This window comes from Antechinus flavipes, chromosome 1 (assembly GCF_016432865.1).
Source record: "Antechinus flavipes isolate AdamAnt ecotype Samford, QLD, Australia chromosome 1, AdamAnt_v2, whole genome shotgun sequence".
Classification (NCBI taxonomy): domain Eukaryota; kingdom Metazoa; phylum Chordata; class Mammalia; order Dasyuromorphia; family Dasyuridae; genus Antechinus; species Antechinus flavipes.
In genome coordinates this window covers 287691420-287710702 of record NC_067398.1, presented here as the reverse complement: position 1 = coordinate 287710702, position 19283 = coordinate 287691420, and the positions used below count along the sequence as shown (strand labels likewise).

The 19283-nt window shown below is 30.7% G+C and overlaps 1 protein-coding gene across 3 annotated transcripts in view; it reads right to left on the bottom strand.

The window, feature by feature from the left end:
- Window positions 1-19283, bottom strand: part of SYK (spleen associated tyrosine kinase) — a 147871-nt gene that overhangs the window by 49737 nt on the left and 78851 nt on the right. For 2 of the 3 annotated variants that reach the window (XM_051962215.1, XM_051962222.1), the window contains exons 4-7: window positions 15915-16053; window positions 4535-4616; window positions 4127-4179; window positions 2177-2245 (exon numbers count right to left, since the gene is read on the bottom strand). In XM_051962215.1, the coding sequence (XP_051818175.1) occupies window positions 2177-2245; window positions 4127-4179; window positions 4535-4616; window positions 15915-16053 (343 nt within the window). The remainder of the gene's footprint in view (window positions 1-2176; window positions 2246-4126; window positions 4180-4534; window positions 4617-15914; window positions 16054-19283) is intronic. The other variant, XM_051962231.1, reaches the window with a different exon arrangement.

Below are 19283 nucleotides of genomic sequence, written 5' to 3'. Positions count from 1 at the left end.
AACAGAAGAGTCTAAAAAGAGGACATTGCAACTTCATATGAGAAAAATATAGCACTATTGTAACAAGTATAAAAAAGTGAACATCACACATATATATACATATATATATAAAATCCTTTATTTCTTTCATATTCTTCATTTTATTGCTATCAAATTGTGCATTGAAGGCTTAAGTTTAGTTTTTGTTTTTTATCTAGATTCCTCTGACTTTTCTATAGTTAGTCAGCATAGAAGATAGAATCTGAATCCAGGTCTTCTGGATTTCTGGGCTCATTCACCCAGGAAGGTTTTAACAAGAACAATGACTTTTCTTTTTCCTTCCTTCCTTCATTTCTTGTCTCCCTCCATCCATCCCTCCCTCCCTCCCTTCATTTCTTCCTTCCTTCATTTTTTTCTTTCCTTTTTTTTTAGAGAGGCAATTGGGATAAAGTGACTTTCTCAGGGTCACACAGCTAGTAAATATTAAGTGTCTGAGGCCAGATTTGAATTCTGGTCCTCCAGACTTCAGTACCACTACTCATTCTATTGTGCCATCTTAGCTGTGTCTGCTAATAAGTTTTTGAAGTCAAATTTGAACTAAGGTCTTCTTGACTCCAGATTAAGCATGTTATCCACTAAGACATCTCATTATCTACTTTCACAGTACTACCATCTTTTTAAAAACCTATTATGGATAATCCATGCTTAATAAAGGATGCTATATTCAGTTCTCATTGATTAGGCCTGTTTTCCTAAATATGCAACAGTAATGACCAAATGGGAGTTTTATCACAAAAGGTATTATTTTGATCTGTAGGGATACTGAAACATCTTGACTGGTTGACTATTAAAGATAACAAAATTTCTAAGATAACTACAAACTCTTTACATAATTACATCTAAGATAATTACAAACTCTACTTATTATATGGCAATAAAATAAAAACTGGATTATATGATAAAGGTTTCCTTCATTCTTTCTAATAAGTACCAAGAAAATAAATTAGGGGTTTTTTGTCTGTTTGTTTTTGTTTTTTGTTTTGTCTTTGTTTTGGGAGATAGCCTTAATGAATAGACTGAATATACAGAGTGTGAATCAGTTAGTATGCAGGCCATGACCCCAAAGCCAGAAAAATTCACTGATATCCTATTTAAAATGATATGGTACTTCATTTCTCTTGGTATTGTCAATAGAATGAAGAACAGCATTTTTTTTTTTAGAAATTCCTTGTATATACTGGAAAGAGTATAATTGAATTATGCATATTCTTTAGTCTTTTCTCCAAGTATACATCTTAATTTCAAGAAGTAAACTATGCTTTACATAGTTTGAGACTCAAATACAGATGAAAGGAAATAGACAATTGCATAGTGTTATTTAAATGTATTATTTAGAAGTCACATTTAGGATAAGAATGACTCACATAACTTGTCTTTTAAGTAATTGGGGGGAATTATTATATTATAGGAAAAAACCTAATCACAGTGACTGGAATTTTGTGTTATTCACTTTATAAATCAAATAGAAAAAAGAAAACAAATCAAATATTAAAATTACTGTTTCTTAAATGACTTTTTTTCTATCTCACAATCTCTAGCTTCTCCAATATGTATTTTAAAAAGCTTTAAAGTTTATAGCTATGGTAAAGTAACTATAAGATCTGAAGGCTTTAATTATTTTGTATATTCAATCACAAAGTCTAATTTTTCTTTTTAGTAAAAAAAAGTTTATCTATATATGTATATATTACCATAATAATACGAAATTTTACTTTACCAATTAATATTGAAGCTTTACCTCAAAGATATCAACTAGTTTCTGCTAGGAATAATAATTTCCAATGCAACTACATGCTTTAGTTTGTATTTAAGTAATTACAAAACTAAAAAAATTAATTAAAGACACAAAATAAAAAAAAAAAACTGACAAAAAAGCACAAACTATGCCTAGGATAAAGACAGCCAAGGAATGTGCTTCAGTAAAACAAGGCTACATCTGAATCACCATTGGTAAAGTTGATGTCAGTGATGATGAAGAATGAAAGTTGAAAAACAGACTGCGTTAGAATCTCTACCTTCAGAATGTTAGTAGATAATAATACATTTAACCAGAACAAACAGGAAAAGACATGGAGCTGAGTGTGAATACATCCTACCACTTATTCAGAAACCAGCAAACATGATATGCATTAGGCACCTTTTTATTGCCAGCCTTTGGGAAGGAGTATGATTTGATTCTTGAGATAAATCCACCCGTTGACCAACTCTAGAAACCATAATGTCAAAAAGGAACATTAAATTTTTCAAAAAAAAAAAAAACAGTAGATATCTTCTATGACAGATGCTTGTTTAACTTGCTTTTAGAAATAATTTTACCAATTAATCTCTTAATTTTCAATTTAATGATCATTTAAAATTTTTTCATCAAAAAGAACTTAAAATCTGCTTTCTTAAAAATGTTTATTTAGAGGCTACATAAGATCTATTACAATAGAAATAGTTTTGTGTTACACAGAATTAATCAGTCATACAGTTTAAACAAACATCAATACAATGAGTGGAAAGTAAATTTGGTTAGTTGTTAAGAGTAAGGGAGCTTTCAGTAAATAGTAAACACAGAGACTAATATCTATGGGAAGTAACCTAAGTACTGAGCTCCCATCAAATGTATAGCATTCAGGAATAAAAAATTGTAAGAAAAACAACTATGGCTTTCTGGTGAAAAAATTCTAAACCAGGAAAAATTAACAACATGATTATAATGGACTCAATTTACAAAGAATTTCTAAATTTTCTTGTTTTCTATATTCATGATCTCTGAAGACAGAGGCTAGCAAGATCAGCTCTTATATCTCTCTCTAGATAGTTTGTCTTAAAAACTATAGTTAATTCTAAAGGAGTCAGAATCTAAAATAAGGAGCAGAAATAAAGGTCCTTTTTCTAAAGGAAGAGGCAGAAAAATATATCAGAATAATATATCATATTAAAGATGCAGGCACCAAAATCTTGGGAAATTTCTTTGGAAGTCAACATCTAAAAGCAGGAAAGAGGGAAGGTCTATGGGGAAATGATAATATTCCTGCAAAAAAGAAAAGAAACAGAAGAAGCAGCAGAAGAAAACTAAATCCTACATCCTAGTTTAAAAAAGTTATGTTTCATAGGTCTATGACAGCCTAACCTAGCCACCAAAATCAAGGCATATAAAATAATGCAATTATTCCTCTTTGAACTAAGAACAAAAGTTATGAATAAGGTAGGGAAAACCCACTCTCCATCCCCTTCCCACATCCTTTAAAAAAATTACCTCTATGATATGTAGCAAAATAAGATTCTCCCCTCTCCTCATTCTACACACACAAAATTGGAAAATTAGGCAGAATTAGGAAGCTCACATAACAATGGGGATAAGTAGAAGTGCCATTGTCCAAGAATCCCAATTATTCTCTATTATAACCTTTTTTGGAGCAATCTTCTGCATACTTCAACTCAGAATGTTCTGCAATTATACTATCAGTCTGACATTATATATATATAATATGCATACATATATATATGTAGTTCTTTGAGTGTTTCGTAGACTTTGTCGACAATAAGTCAGGAGAACTTTCTATCAGAATCTTTTGAACAAAACAACTAAGTCAAAAAGAACCAAAGACACTGATCATTATAATTCTACTTCCTTGTAGATAGATTATGTTGACTGAATTTCCCCCATAAGAACTTTATTAATGTGTTCAAAAGCATCATTAAATATGCTACTTAATATTAGTTGATCTTATTCATACAAAAAAATTAATTTAAATTTGCTACATGAATCCTAAATTTAAAATTTCCAAATTTAATATGAGAAATGTTTTGAACATCAACTTTGCAGAATTTTTAAACATATATTAACAAAGAAACTCAATCACTAATACCATGACTGAAAAAATATACAATTATATAAATTTTATTCAAAATAATCAACACATTTATTTTAAAAGTATAATAGCCTATTGTTTAATATAATACTCCATGGGAATCCCTATTAATAAAGTAACTTATTCCATAATTTCAACATGATCATTTTTAAGATTAGACAAGATTATATTTTTCATTTGCTGATATGTATAAATGTTTAATGTTCACTGATCCTAATAACACTTACCTTAGGATGAGGGGATGGAAGAGGTGGTCGAGACATCCCAAAATCAATATTACCTATGAAGATATGAAGGACAATTAGTGCTAAAAACAAAACAAAACAAAAAGATTCCTGAATCCCAAATAGTGATTGTGAAATTCACATTATCTGCAAAACACATGCCCCATCTGTTAAAACTATTTTCTCCAGATGGTCTATCTTCTTACATTCAGTTATTTTTTCATCTATGTATCATGTATTAGTTTTAAAATGTAAAGTTCATGAAATCATAGTTTCCTTTGTTTTTAATTGCTTTCTTAATGCAATTATGGTAAAAAGCAATCCCACAAAATTCTAATTTTTTTCAAAGATTTATTTTTGCTTGCTAAAATATAAAAAGAATCAAGAAAACCTATTTTATTAATAAGTTACCATTTTCTGAGCCAATTTTCCGACATGGAACTGTAAGAACCCGTAAGAGTCCATCTGGTTTATAGGAATAATGCTCAACCAGCTGTAAATAAAGGAAAAAAAGAGGATGCATGAATAAAGAAGAGGAACATAATAGCCTCCAATGGAAATGCAATTAGTGTTTTTGTTTGCAATGGGTATCCCTAAGAAAATTACTTCTTTTTTAATTACACTGTTAACTTGTGACAAACTTTTTGTACTTTCTTCAACTATAAATACTAGTTCTGTACCTTTTATATAGTGCTTTTACTAAGTCTACTCCCATTTTACTAAGTCTACTTTACATTTTTTCAATTTGCTATTGTCTTATGAATCAAGATAAAAATTCTCATCTTATGTCTCAAAGTCAGATTATTCTAAATTATCTTACTATTGTCATTCCCACAAATATCCATTTATTCAATTCCTCCTAGGCAAATTTATTAGATTATTAATCTAGGTAATTCTTCTGTCAAGCTTTTTAGTCTCACCATCTCTTTCCCTTCTCTTAAAAAAAAAAAAAGGGATATCACCTCATTCAGATTTTGTTCTCCAATAAAAAAGTAAAAATGTCCCTTACAGAAATAGTATGGACAATAAATTCACAACTTTAAAAGTAGAAGGGACCTTAAAAATCATGGGTCAGAGTGTTTCAACATATATAAATAATGTATAAAATGTATAAAATAAGGTGCTGAATCGCTGAAGATTTTTATGAAAAAATTATATCCACCCACAGAAGATTCATTATTTGTTACATAGCACTACTGTATCTAATGCAATCATGTAAATAAAAGTAGCATACAAAAATAAGGCAGCTAAATATGAGGCTTCCCAAAAACAACTGATACTCATTGACTTTAAAAAAGTGCTATTTGTTATGTTTTTATCTTTATTTTTTAACATACTTCCCTTTCTTTGGGGTCAAGGCACAATCATCTTATGCATCACAATTGACAGACCTTCTCCAATGGATAGATATCTACTTTTTAAAAAGTGAGTCCTTACCACAGTAACTGGGGAATTTGAATTTATTAAACAGTATGCCATTGTGTTTATTTGTTTCTGTATTTTTGTGTACATAATCTATTCCACTGACAGACTTCTTAAAAGCAAGTATTAAATCATTTTAATCATTGCTGCTTTGTAATAGACTTCTTTTTCTTCCCATTTTTTCCCTGTTATTTCTTTTGAGGTTCTTGACCTTTTGTGCCTTGATAAGATTTGGCTCAATAAAATATTTTTAGACATCTGTTGGTACAGATAGATGGTATAGTGCAGGGGTCCTCAAACTACGGCCCGCGGACAAGTTGCGGCAGCTGAGGACGTTTATCTGCCTCATCCAGTGCTATGAAGTTTCTTTATTTAAAGGTCCACAAAACAAAGTTTTTGTTTTTACTATCGTCCGGCCCTCCAACAGTCTGAGGGACAGTGAATTGGCCCCCTATTTAAGAAGTTTGAGGATCCCTGGAGTGGATAGAACACAGTCTTGAAGTTAGGAGGACGGAAGGACCTCAGACATTTAATACTTCTTGGCTATGTGACCCTTAAGTCTCTCTCTCTCTCTCTCTCTCTCTCTCTCTCTCTCTCTCTCTCTATATATATATATATATATATATATATATGTGTGTGTGTGTGTGTGTGTGTGTGTGTGTGTGTGTATGTATGTATCTTCAAATTCTTTCTTGTCTTATCACTATAGTTAGCATTTCTGGGACTAAAAATGTTTTTTATTTCAGATTTTATTAGAAAGGGTTCTATTATATAAAATGTATTTTGTCAAATACCCTCTTTGGGATGTGGAAAGGAGAGAAACAGTTCAAAACTTAAAATGGAACAAATGACAAATTAATTTTTAAAAAGGACTTCAGTGTTTAAAATCCAACATCACTTCTTGTTTAAGACACTAGACTGCAAAAGAAAAAAAAAATCTCTCCTTAATATAGTATTTCTCAAGTGAATAATGATTTACAATAGTCTTTTTAAATGACTATATATAGTTTTTATTTCTTCTTCAGAAAACTGCCTGTTCATATAGCTTGACCATTATTAATCAGGAAATGACTCATATTCTTTTTTTTTTTTTTGCTTTTTCTAGTTACTTTTTTTTTTAATTTTTATTTAATAATTACTTTATATTGACAGAATCCATGCCAGGGTAATTTTTTTTTTACAACATTATCCCTTGCACTCGTTTCTGTTCCGATTTTTTTCCCTCCCTCCCTCCACCCCCTCCCCTAGATGGCAAGCTGTCCTTTATATGTTGGATATGTTGCAGTATATCCTAGATACAATATATGTTTGCAGAACCGAACAGTTCTCTTGTTGCATAGGGAGAATTGGATTCAGAAGATATAAATAACCCGGGAAGAAAAACAAAAATGCAGATAGTTCACATTTGTTTCCCAGTGTTCGTTCTTTGGGTGTAGCTGCTTCTGTCCGTCATTTATCAATTGAAACTCAGTTAGGTCTCTTTGTCAAAGAAATCCACTTCCATCAAAATATGTCCTCATACAAAATCGTTGTCGAAGTGTATAATGATCTCCTGGTTCTGCTCATTTCACTCAGCATCAGTTCATGTAAGTCTCGCCAGTCCTCTCTGTATTCATCCTGCTGGTCATTTCTTACAGAACAATAATATTCCATAACATTCATATACCACAATTTACCCAGCCATTCTCCAATTGATGGGCATCCATTCATTTTCCAGTTTCTAGCCACTACAAATAGGGCTGCTACAAACATTTTGGCACATACAGGTCCCTTTCCCTTCTTTAGTATTTCTTTGGGATATAAGCCCAATAGAAACACTGCTGGATCAAAGGGTATGCACAATTTGATAACTTTTTGGGCATAATTCCAGATTGCTCTCCAGAATGGTTGGATTCGTTCACAACTCCACCAACAATGCATCAGTGTCCCAGTTTTCCCGCATCCCCTCCAACATTCATCATTATTTTTTCCTGTCATCTTAGCCAATCTGACAGGTGTGTAGTGGTATCTCAGAGTTGTCTTAATTTGCATTTCTCTGATCAATAATGATTTGGAACACTCTTTCATATGAGTGGTAATAGTTTCAACTTCATCCTCTGAAAATTGTCTGTTCATATCCTTTGACCATTTATCAATTGGAGAATGGCTTGATTTCTTATAAATTTGAGTCAGTTCTCTATATATTTTGGAAATGAGGCCTTTATCAGAACCTTTAACTGTGAAGATGTGTTCCCAGTTTGTTGCTTTTCTTCTAATCTTGTTTGCATTAGTTTTGTTTGTACAAAGGCTTTTTAATTTGATGTAATCAAAATTTTCTATTTTGTGATCAGTAATGGTCTCTAGTTCATCTTTGGTCACAAATTTCTTTCTCCTCCACAAGTCTAAGAGATAAACTATTCTATGTTCCTCTAATTTATTTATAATCTCGTTCTTTATCTTGTGATAATTCACCAAATAGTGAATTCTTATACTAAAAGCTTAAATCTTTTGCCAAACACAAGGTTACTATAATAATTTACATCCACTTTTTTATTTCTTAGCCTGGACCAGACTGTTTTGATAATTTTTGCCTTAAATATACCTTAAGCTCTGACACTGCTAAACCTCCTTCCTTTACACTTCAAAAAATTAATTCCTTTGAGATTCTTGATCTTTTTTTTCTTTCAAATTAATTGTTTCTGCTATTTGATAAAGACCCATTTTGATCTTATCTTGGTATATGGTGTTAAGTGTGGGTCCATGCCTAATTTCTGCCATACTAATTTCCAATTATCCCAGCAGTTTTTATCAAATAATGAATTCTTTTCCCAGAAGTTAGGGGCTTTGGGTTTGTCAAATACTAGATTGCTATAGTTGACTATTCTGTCTTGTGAACCTAACCTTTTCCACTGATCCACTAATCTATTTCTTAGCCAATACCAAATGGTTTTGGTGATTGCTGCTTTATAATAGAATTTTAGATCAGGTACAGCTAGGCCACCTTCATTTGATTTTTTTTTCATTAATTTCCTTGAGATTCTCGACTTTTTATTGTTCCATATAATGACTCATATTCTTAAAATTTTGACAAAATTCTCAATAGAGTTGCAATATAAGATCTTTATCCAAGAAACTATCCATAAATCTTCTCTGCTCCCCATACACACATACACACAATTTTCTACTTTCCTTGTGATCTTGGCTACAATGATTTTGTTTATATAAAATCTTTTTAATTTAATATAAACAAAATTATCCATTTTATATCTCACACTGCTCTCTCTCTTGTTTATTCTATTTTGACTTTATCTTAGTAAATGGTGTAAGATGTTTTATATCTCTTTTTTGTCAGAATGCTTTCCAATTTTACCATTTTTTTAAACCAAATAGTGAATTCTTATACTAAAAGCTTAAATCTTTTGCCAAACACAAGGTTACTATAATAATTTACATCCACTTTTTTATTTCTTAGCCTGGACCAGACTGTTTTGATAATTTTTGCCTTAAATATACCTTAAGCTCTGACACTGCTAAACCTCCTTCCTTTACACTTCAAAAAATTAATTCCTTTGAGATTCTTGATCTTTTTTTTCTTTCAAATTAATTGTTTCTGCTATTTGATTGTTTTCTTTCCTAGCTCAATAAAATGTTTTCTGGTACTTTAATTGGAATGGCATTAGATAAGTTTACCATAAAGGTCATTTTTAAAAATAGCAGCTGTGCCCACCAATGAACAATGAATATATTTCTCCAAATCTTATTTTATTTCTACAAAAGATATTGTATAATTATATTTACATAGTTCCTGGGTTTGTCTTGGCAGGTATACTCTCAAATATTTTATACAGTCTACAAATATTTTATATTTTGCTATTTTGGTAAAATTATTGTTTCAACTAATTTTTTATTTGAATCTCTCAGATTTTCCAAGTACACTGTCGTATTGATTACAAAAAGAAATTGTTTTATTATTTCATTGCCCACTTTGATTCCTTTATTTATTTTTTTTGTTTTATTGCTATTGTTAGCATTTTAAATACAATATTGAAGAACAATGGCCATCTTTATCTCATTCTTGATCTTATTGGGAACATCATGAACTTATCCCCACTAAAAATAATGCTGATGGGTTTTAGGTAGATGTTTCTTATCATTTTAAAAGAAAATCCTTATACCTATGTTCCCAGGTGCTATATTTTGTCCGGTTTTTTTGCATCTCTGGATATGTGTATGATATTTCTTATCTTTGTAATTGATATCATATTAATAGTTTTCCTTATCTTAAAACACTCCTGCAATCCCTAGTATAAATCCCAGTTGATCACAATGTATATAATCTTTGTGACTTAATACTATAATCTCCTACCTAGTGGATCAGGATTTTGGATTCATTAATGAAATTGGTATATAATTTTCTTGACTCTTCTTGATTTAGGTATTCATACCATATTTGTTGCATAAAAGATATGTAGCACTTCTTTGCCAAATAATTTGCCAAAAAATATATTCCTTTTGCCAGGAATTGGTTAATATTGAAATTAATCTTTAAATCTATCTGGTCCTGATGCCTTTTCCTTAGGAAAATGAGCTCATTTATGGCCTGTTGAATATTTTTTTAAAGATAAGTTTAATCAGATATTCTATTTTCTCTTCTACTAATCTAGGCAGTTTCTATTTTTTATAAGTTTTCTTCCATTTCACTTAAATTGTTAAATTTATTGGCATATAATTGGGAGAAATAATTCCTAATAATTGCTTGGACTTCATCTCCACAAGTGGCATATTCACCCTTTTCATTTTTGATACTAATAATTTAGCATCTCTTTCTGATCATATAACTAATGGTTTATATGTTTGGGTTTTTTTCATAAAATCAAATTTTACTTTTAGTTATTAATTCAATGATTTTTTTCATATCAATGTTATTAAATGCACTTTCAATTTGTAAGATTTTGAATTTGGTATTTTACTGGGGAATTTAAAGTTGTTCTTTTTCTACTTAAAAAAAAAAAATCAATACCCGAATCATTAATCTGATCTTCCTATGTTTTTTGGTATAAACACTAAAAGAAATGAATTTTCCTCTAATTATTGCTTTTGCTACATCCCCTAGATTTTTGTATGTGATCTCATTACTGTCATTATCTTTTATAGCTATTTATTGTTTTTATGATTTACTTTTTAACCTATTTATTCTTTAATAGTAGTAAATTTTAAATTAAATTTACCTAGATTTGAAAGAGAATGGCTGAAGTCTCTCATAACTATAGTTTTGTTTTTTGTTTCCACCTGTGATTCATTTAGTTTTAGTACTGATATTTTATCTATGGTAACTTTTATCATAATGTAGTTTTCCTGTTTACCTCTTTTAATTAAATCTATTTTAGTTGAACTTTGTCTGAAATTATTATTGCTACCTCTCCTTTTTTTTTTTTTGCCTCAGCCAAAGCATAACAAATTCTATTTTAGTCCTTTATCTTTACTTTATATGTATTTCTCATTTTTAGATGTTTCTTCTAAACAACATATTGTCAGATTCTGGTTTAGCCCATTCTGCTATTTCCATTTTATGGGTGAGCTCATCCCATTCACATTCAAAATTATAATTACTAATTGCACATTTCCCTCCAACCTATTTCTCTTCTCTACTTTTGTTTATGCTTCTCTCCTTCTCTTTTTACCCTATTTCTCTTCAACTGTCTAATTTATTTTTAACCACTGTTTTTAATTCACACTCCCACTAAGAACCCTTTCCTAATTCTCCCCTCTTATCCTTCTTTTTCTTGATCCACACACCCTTCTAACCTATCTCTTCATTTCATTCCCTCATCCTATTTCTTTATAAGTTAAGAAGACTTTCATACCTTTGTAGATGTATGTATTATTCCCCAGTTCTGATGAGAATGAGGTTCCTCATCCCCTCCAGAATCAGTATTAGTTTTTCTATACATACTGCTTTTATTTGGAGAAGATAGCTCCATTTTACATTTCTCTACCAAATTCTGTTTTTTAGAATCATTCTATTATACTCAACTCCAAACTTTTTGTGTATGCTCTTTTAAACTATACAAGTAATCTTAAATAATTACTTAAATAATCTTAAGTAATAAGTAATGGCAATATTTGTTTGAACTACAGCTATCATTTTCTCATATAAGAAATAAACAGTTTGACCTCATTAAATCACTGATAACTGGGCTTTACTGTTTTTCTTCTTATGTTTCTCCTAATTCTTTTAGGCCAGTTTTCTATTTAGTTCTGGTGTTGTCTTCACATTAACTGGAAGTCTTTTAAGTTCATTAAATATCTTTTTTTTTTTTTTTTTTTTTTTTTAACACAAGATTCCATTCAACTTTGTTACGTAGTTTATTCCTGGTTGTAAACCCTACTCTTGCTTTTCAGAATGTTTCATGGCCTTTTGGTCTTGTAACATTCTCTTCTGTTTTCTTATTCTTTTAATTTTATTATTTCCTGAAGCTAAGATTGCCTCCTAAGACAGCCCCTAAAACTCAGTTTTTTTGTTGATTCATTGAATCTGCTCACAGGTATCTGCATTTGAATCAGGCCAGACCACCATCCTAGGTGGTTAGATTTTTTCCTAGCATCCTCCCAAGTTGTCTAAAGGCTTAAATACCATTTATTATTTCTTTTAATTATTTCTGCTGCTCAAAGTTCATTTTAAATTGTCTATGGGGGAATATGGGAGAGTTATATTTACACACACACACACACACACACACACACACACACACACACACCCCACAAACTCTCTATTCATTGCCAGAAAATTCTTTGCCTAATCTTTGCCAAAAATAAGATCTTCTTGTACATATATAACTTATGTCAGATTCCTTACTATCTTGGGAGGGTGAAGGAAATGGAAGAAGGGAGAAAAAAATGTAACACAAAATCTTACAAAAATGAATATTGAAAACTATCTTTACATGTATTTGAAAAAATCAAATAGTACTAAAAAAAAGATCTTCATACTCTTTTATTTCTTTCTATTAAACCTCCTTGAGAACTGATATGGCAAATAATTGTTTTTTTCCTTAACAATAATCTGTAATGTGCTCAAAGTCCATCAACATGCATCAGATTAAGCATCTTTTCAAATGTCACTATTACAATGCACATTCTTATAATATGGAAGCATAGACTCATAATGTTAAATTCTGAAGCAAACTCTTTAACATATCAGATAACTTATAAATTCTATTTTAGACAAATACATCAGTGATATTATCTTTTATAATTTTTTAAAATAAGTTTTATTTAAAAAAACAATAAGAAAACTGAAAAAACAGAAAAGGGATACAAAACAAAATGAAACAAAACAAAAGAGAACTGTCATATGCCCACCAGAACATCAGGGAGGATTCAAAATATATAACAACAAATTACCAGATCAGAAAATTATATATATATATGTGTGTGTGTGTGTGTGTGTTTGTGTGTGTGTGTGTATTAGTAAAGGAAATTATTTTCATAAGTGTACATCTTTTCTTTACTTCCTTGAAAATTGTTCTTTAGTTCTCTGCTGCCCACCATTTTTACTTTATTCTTTTTTCCCCTTTCATACCTCCCACCATTTCCAAGAAGGCTACAGTATATTTGTATATTCATTTGTATAAAATAAACTACTATTTTTACCTTAACTCTGCCCCAGTCTTTCTTTTGAGGGTCCTATTGTTGATGTCAATCTTAAACACATGAAATTCATTTCCCATGTAAAAAAAATAAAATCAACCATTTGTCCATGTTGAGTTTCTTGAAACGATCTTTGATACTGGCTCTTATATATTAAATTTTCTGTTAAGTTCGGGTTTGGTTGATAGAAAATCCTGAATATCTGTAAGTTTTTTGAATATCCACTTTTTGTCATTCAATATTACAGATAATTTTGCTGGATATGATAATTTTACACAGATCTAGTTCTTTTGATTGTCAGCAGATGTGATTTCAGGACCCACCATCTTTTATTGAGTCCTGTTAATTCTAATTGTAGCTCCAGCATATTTGAATTTTTTTGTTTCTTCATTCATGTAAATTTTTCTCTTCAGTCTGGGGGTTTTGAAATTTTGCAGCAATGTTCTGATGTGTTTTCTACAAAGGGTCTCACTGAAGTGGTGCTCAGTGGATTTTTTCCAATTTCTATTTTCCCCTCATGTTCTGTCACTTCAGGACAATTTTCTTGAATAATTTCTTTCATTATTGCATCAAGATCACAACTTTTAGGCAGTCCAATTATTCTTATATTCTTCTCTTCTTAATCTGCTCTTCACATTTGTCATTTTTCTTCTAAGATGTTTCACTTTCTTTATAATCTGTTGTCATTTCTTGGTCTCTCATAGCTTCACTGCTTTTCCCTTGCCCAATTCAAAGATTTATTTTCATCTTTGAGACTCTATCTCCTTTTCTAGTTGGTTAACTTTTTTTTTTTCATAATCTTGTTTTTCTTTGATGGTTTTTATTTTTTATTTTTTAGTTATTCCTCAATGTCTCTCACTTGATTTTTAAATTCTTTTTTGAGTTCTTCTACACATTTTCTCTGGGCAGGGAGCCATTTCACACTACTCTTTGGTTTAGAAGCCCTTCTCTTTCCTGTTCCCATAATACGTTTCTATGATGGAGCTCTTTTTCCTTTGCTGGTTCATTTTTTAAAATAAGAGTAGTAGCAACTCATTAAACCCTATATTAAGGTAAAGAGCATGTATAGGGTACCCATACAAATGAAACTACAGATTAAAAAAAAATTTAAGTTTAAGTTTTTTCTAATGTGTTGATCTATTTATTTTTAAGTAGACTACTGAAAAGACAGAATTACAAATAAAAGTTCATTTTCCCAGGTGTAAATATTTTCATATTCTGAGAGTTCACTTGTACTATCTTGTATAAGGTTAAAGTGAAAAAATAAACTTTAAAGCATTATATAACTGTTACTACTAAAGCAATAAAATAATAATTAGTGATAATGATGACAATGAAGACAGTAAGAACACCTTGCAGTCAAATTCTCTGGAACATCTTTTGGAAATGATTTTCTGGAGATATTACTCCCATATTTAGGAACACGGATAGACATGATATGAAGAATAGTATATGGCTGCAGAATGAAAAATAAAAGTTGCATTTGAACACACCCTAATGAAACATTTTTTAAAAATGAAAACTTTCACTCCAAAAAACTATAAAGTAACTCACAGTTATTTTCACCATTCTTTGATAAACTTTAGAACAGACCAAAATTAAGGTGGAATTCATTTGCTTCAAACATTTGTTATCTCTTTGATAGTATAAATTAAGTATACTTTCAAGCTATAGATGGCAGCAGATTCCACAAATATGGGTGTACTTCATCCTAGAATTGTTTATTTAATAATAAATGTGATGATGCCATTTTAGTATTATTATCATATTTAATTGAAATAATATTTAATTTAAATATAATTTAATGATAGTATTTAATAAAACAATATATGTAAGGTACTTTAAACAGTGATCAGTACTTGATAAGTGCTTATTCCCTTTCTCCTTTTCTTTCCTTCCAAATTTAAGTTTATGAACCATCCTCTTTTCATCTATCCCTAAAACACACATACACATTCTTCTCCATGTTGAATATCTCTTTATTCTTAGGAGAGCTGCCATAACTCAGGTTATCAGTGCAGCCTGTTTAATCCGTCCTTATTTCTGCCCTCACCAATGAACTCATAGTTTTAATCTCTATCTAAATACTCAGGTTTAAAATGAGCCTTAGAAATCATCCAGATTAGTCTCTTAATTTTACAGATGAAGAAACTCAGATTCAGATTATAAAGTAGTTATTCATGATCATAAAATTAGTTCTAAGTATCCTGAGGTAAATTTGAAGAGGCACCAAATAAAGAATATTTAGTTCTGGAGATAGATGATAGTAGCAAAATGAAACTGGGAAGCAAGGGATCACTCCCTAGAATTGATTGAATAGCACAAATGGACCTGGACTCTTGTATAAAAAGTCTAGAAATCTCCCACTTCTCTTAAAAGAACTGGAGAATCCAAGGGGGGAGGAATAAACTCTAACTTATCTAGCCCTTCAGGCAGTGAAAATTGTGATAATTTATGATGTGAACACACACACACACACACATTTCTTTTTGTCTGAAAATCAATTAGAATCAATTAAAAAGTTATATCTTTTACTTTATAGGAGCTTATAATCTAATAGTTCTTTCTTATGAATGAAAACAACTGAAATAGAAGGCAATAAATTTGTACAAGTCACATGAGATATTATATAGCACATCAGACAATACAACAAATCACAAAATTTAATCATCACTATTATTTTCTAAGAGATCAAATGAAGACAAGTTTTATCAAATAGGGCAACCATGTTATTTCATACCTGCCAAAGGGTATCAAACTTTTTTCCATCAGGGATAGAAAGTTTTCCTGTTTTATCTTTATCAATGCGATAATGTAGAACTTTTCCTTCATGGAGTAAACAGAGAGCATATGATCCATTGTTGTCTCTTGCACGGATTCTGAGAAGAACAAAAAACAAAGAGTCAAACACCCAGTCACTGTAATTGTCTTTGTTCGAATCTAGTAATGAATAAATGAACAGATGACAAACACTTGGAATTCACATTTGTCAAACTCCAGGTCAGATTCAGTGTTCCAGTGCTTTCACAAAATCACAGAAATAGAGAGGTGGAACAGCTCTCATAAATTACTTAATCTAGCCTCATTATTTTACAGAAGAGAAAACTGAAGCCCACAGACACACAATTAGAAAATGGCAGACACAGGAATCAAGTAAGTTATTCTGATTCCAAAGTTCCAATTCATTCCCTACAACTATCTATTTTCCATGCATCCAAGCTCCTGAACTTCACAAAATATAAAAATCATAAAATCAAAAAAATGGTCAGGATAAGACTCTAAGAAAATTCATTTCTTTCCCCTCATTATATATAAAAGAAAACAGGTTCAGATAGAGAAAATAATATTTGCCTAAGTGTGTATAATTCAAGAACTTTCCAAAATATTTTAATTAACCATGGAATTTCAATACTGCAATTATTTTAAATGTTTCAGTCAACTCAAATATCTTATCTTCCTAATGATGGTTAATTTAAGATAGAAGGAGTAGAACACAGAAATAGCTAAATATCTTTAAGTATCTTGTCACTCTACTGAAGCATTCAAAATGCCCATAAAGAAAAGCGTTCATATCAGGAAGAAGTCAGGCTGATACCTTATTAAGAAAAAAAAAAAAAAAGAGTACCAGCTGGTTTAATATGCAAAGATTCCCTCCATTCTCTTTTTACTTTTTCGGTGACTTAACAAGAAGAAAGATCTTATATCACTAATAACTACAAAGGTGTGGTGATAAATTTAGAGTCATACAGCCTAGAGAATTAAATAAAAGGACCTAAGGAAGTATTGTCAGCAATAATGTTACTAGTAGTGATAGAATTTTAAGTGAGCTATTTTACATCCAAAAAGATGATGTTATCAAACTACTGCACTCAACATGCCAGCAAATTTGGAAAACTCAACAGTTGCTAGTAGATTAGAAAGGAGCAGTTTATGTCCCAATCCTAAAGAAGAGCAATGCAAAAGAAAGTTCAAAACACCCAACAACTGTAGTCATTTCACCCAGCAGCAGGGTTATACTTAAGATTCTGCAAGCCAGGTGTTAGCAATAGATAAACCAAAAATGACCAGAAGAGCAGGCTGGTTTTCAAAGAGGCAAAGGAACCAGTGATCAAATTACCAACTTTTATTGGATTATGGAGAAAGCAAAGGAAATTCAGGGGGGAAAACATGTACTTCGTTTCACTGACTACACTAAAGTCTTTGATTGTGTGGATCACAACAAAATATGACAAGTTCTCAAAGACATGGGAGTATCAGATCACCTTCCATGTTTCCTGAGGAATCTGCACATGAGCCAAGAAACAATAATTAGAAACAAACATGGAACAATTGATTGGTTTGAGCCTGGAAAAAGAGTACAACAAAGCTATATATTGTCACTTTATTTATTTAACTTATATGCAGAGTATATCATGTGAAATATCACTGTGAATCAAAAATCAAAATTAAATTTGCCAAGACATATCAATTTCAAATATGCAGACTATACTATTCTAATTGCAGAAAGTGATGAAAAGGGAGAGGTAAAAGTTGGTTTGAAGCTTAACAAAAATAAATAAGCAAAAAAACCCTGCCAAGACCATAGCAATATCACTTTATAGTAAAGGAAGCAAAAAATGGAAGTAGTGTAAGATTTTGTAATTCTTGCTTCCAAAAATCATTGCAGATGATGACTGCAACCATGAAATTAAAAGATGCTTGCCTCTTGGAAGGAAAACTTATGGAAAGTCTGGACAGCATACTAAAAAAGCAAAGACAACAACTTGCTGACAAAGGTCCAATTAGTCAAAGCTATAGTTTTTTTTTTTCCTTAATAATAATGTATGGCTATGAGAGTATAAGTAAAGCTAAGTGCCATAAAATCAGTGCTTTAAAATTGTGATGCTGTAGATCCTTTCAACAGAAAATAAATCAAATCAGTCAATACCAAAATTATTAATTCATACTGTTCACTGTAAGGTTAAATATTAAGCTGAAGCTTTAATATATTTAATATATAACAAGAAGACAGGAGTCATGTTGAGAAAGACTCAAGGTAGACAGAGTGAGATGGCAGAGGATGAAAAGAAATACAGTTGAAATGTATTCCTAAGAGGAAATAAAGAGAGTATGCAGAAGAAATCCATCCTTTGGTCCAGTTGTCATTTTCTTTAAAGAATTCAATTTAAAGAAAAAAGCACTAATCTTAGAAAATTGCATTCTATGTTCATATGTTCTTAAGTGTGTATGAGAGCAGATAAAAACTCAGTTTTGAAAAGCCTGACAATAAGAAAATACTGTCATCAACAAAGTCAGTTACTTACAATGATGAATTTTTAGCATGACCAGAAACCAATAGCAGCTGACAGGATGTTAAAGAAGGAAACTCACAGGCCTGATATCAAAGGAATGAAAGTTCATTGGTATTAATGGCCTCAATAAGTGTAGAACATCTGCTAGTCACAGGCAGATTCTGAAAGGTGCCAGTGTTTTCATTCTTTTCCCTTGAAAACATAAAAACTGTTTATTGATTCCTTTTTATATGCAATATAGCCATTTCTACAAACAGAACCTCTCTTCCCTTCTAGAGTGAACTATTTAGTGTAACACAGAAAAATCATTTATCAAAAAATGCCCAGTATAGTGACCACATGTGCCGGTATAGATATTATTCTGCCATAATCATCTCTCACTTCTTTGTGAAAAGAAGGGAGATATATTATATTAACTGGCTTCAGTTCATCACTAATATGTTATTTTATTGATTTGATTTTCTGTTCTCTTCTTTTTAATTATATCAGCTAAGGAATTTATCCATTTTATTAGATGACTCTAAGAATCAGCTTTAATTTTATTTATCATTTTTATGGGGGGGGTTGTTTCTAATTTACCCATTTCCCTCTAATTTTAATATCTTCCCTTTTGTGATTATTTTAGGATTGTTTATTTACTGGTTTTCTAAAATATTTCAACATATTCAATTTACTAATTCTTTTTCTACTTGGTTAATGTATGTTTCTAAAATTATAATTTTCTTCTTGAAGACCACTTTAATTGCATCCCAGAAATTTTTGCATGTTTTTTTTTTCATTTATTAACTGTTTCTATGATTTGTTCTTTGACCTACTTA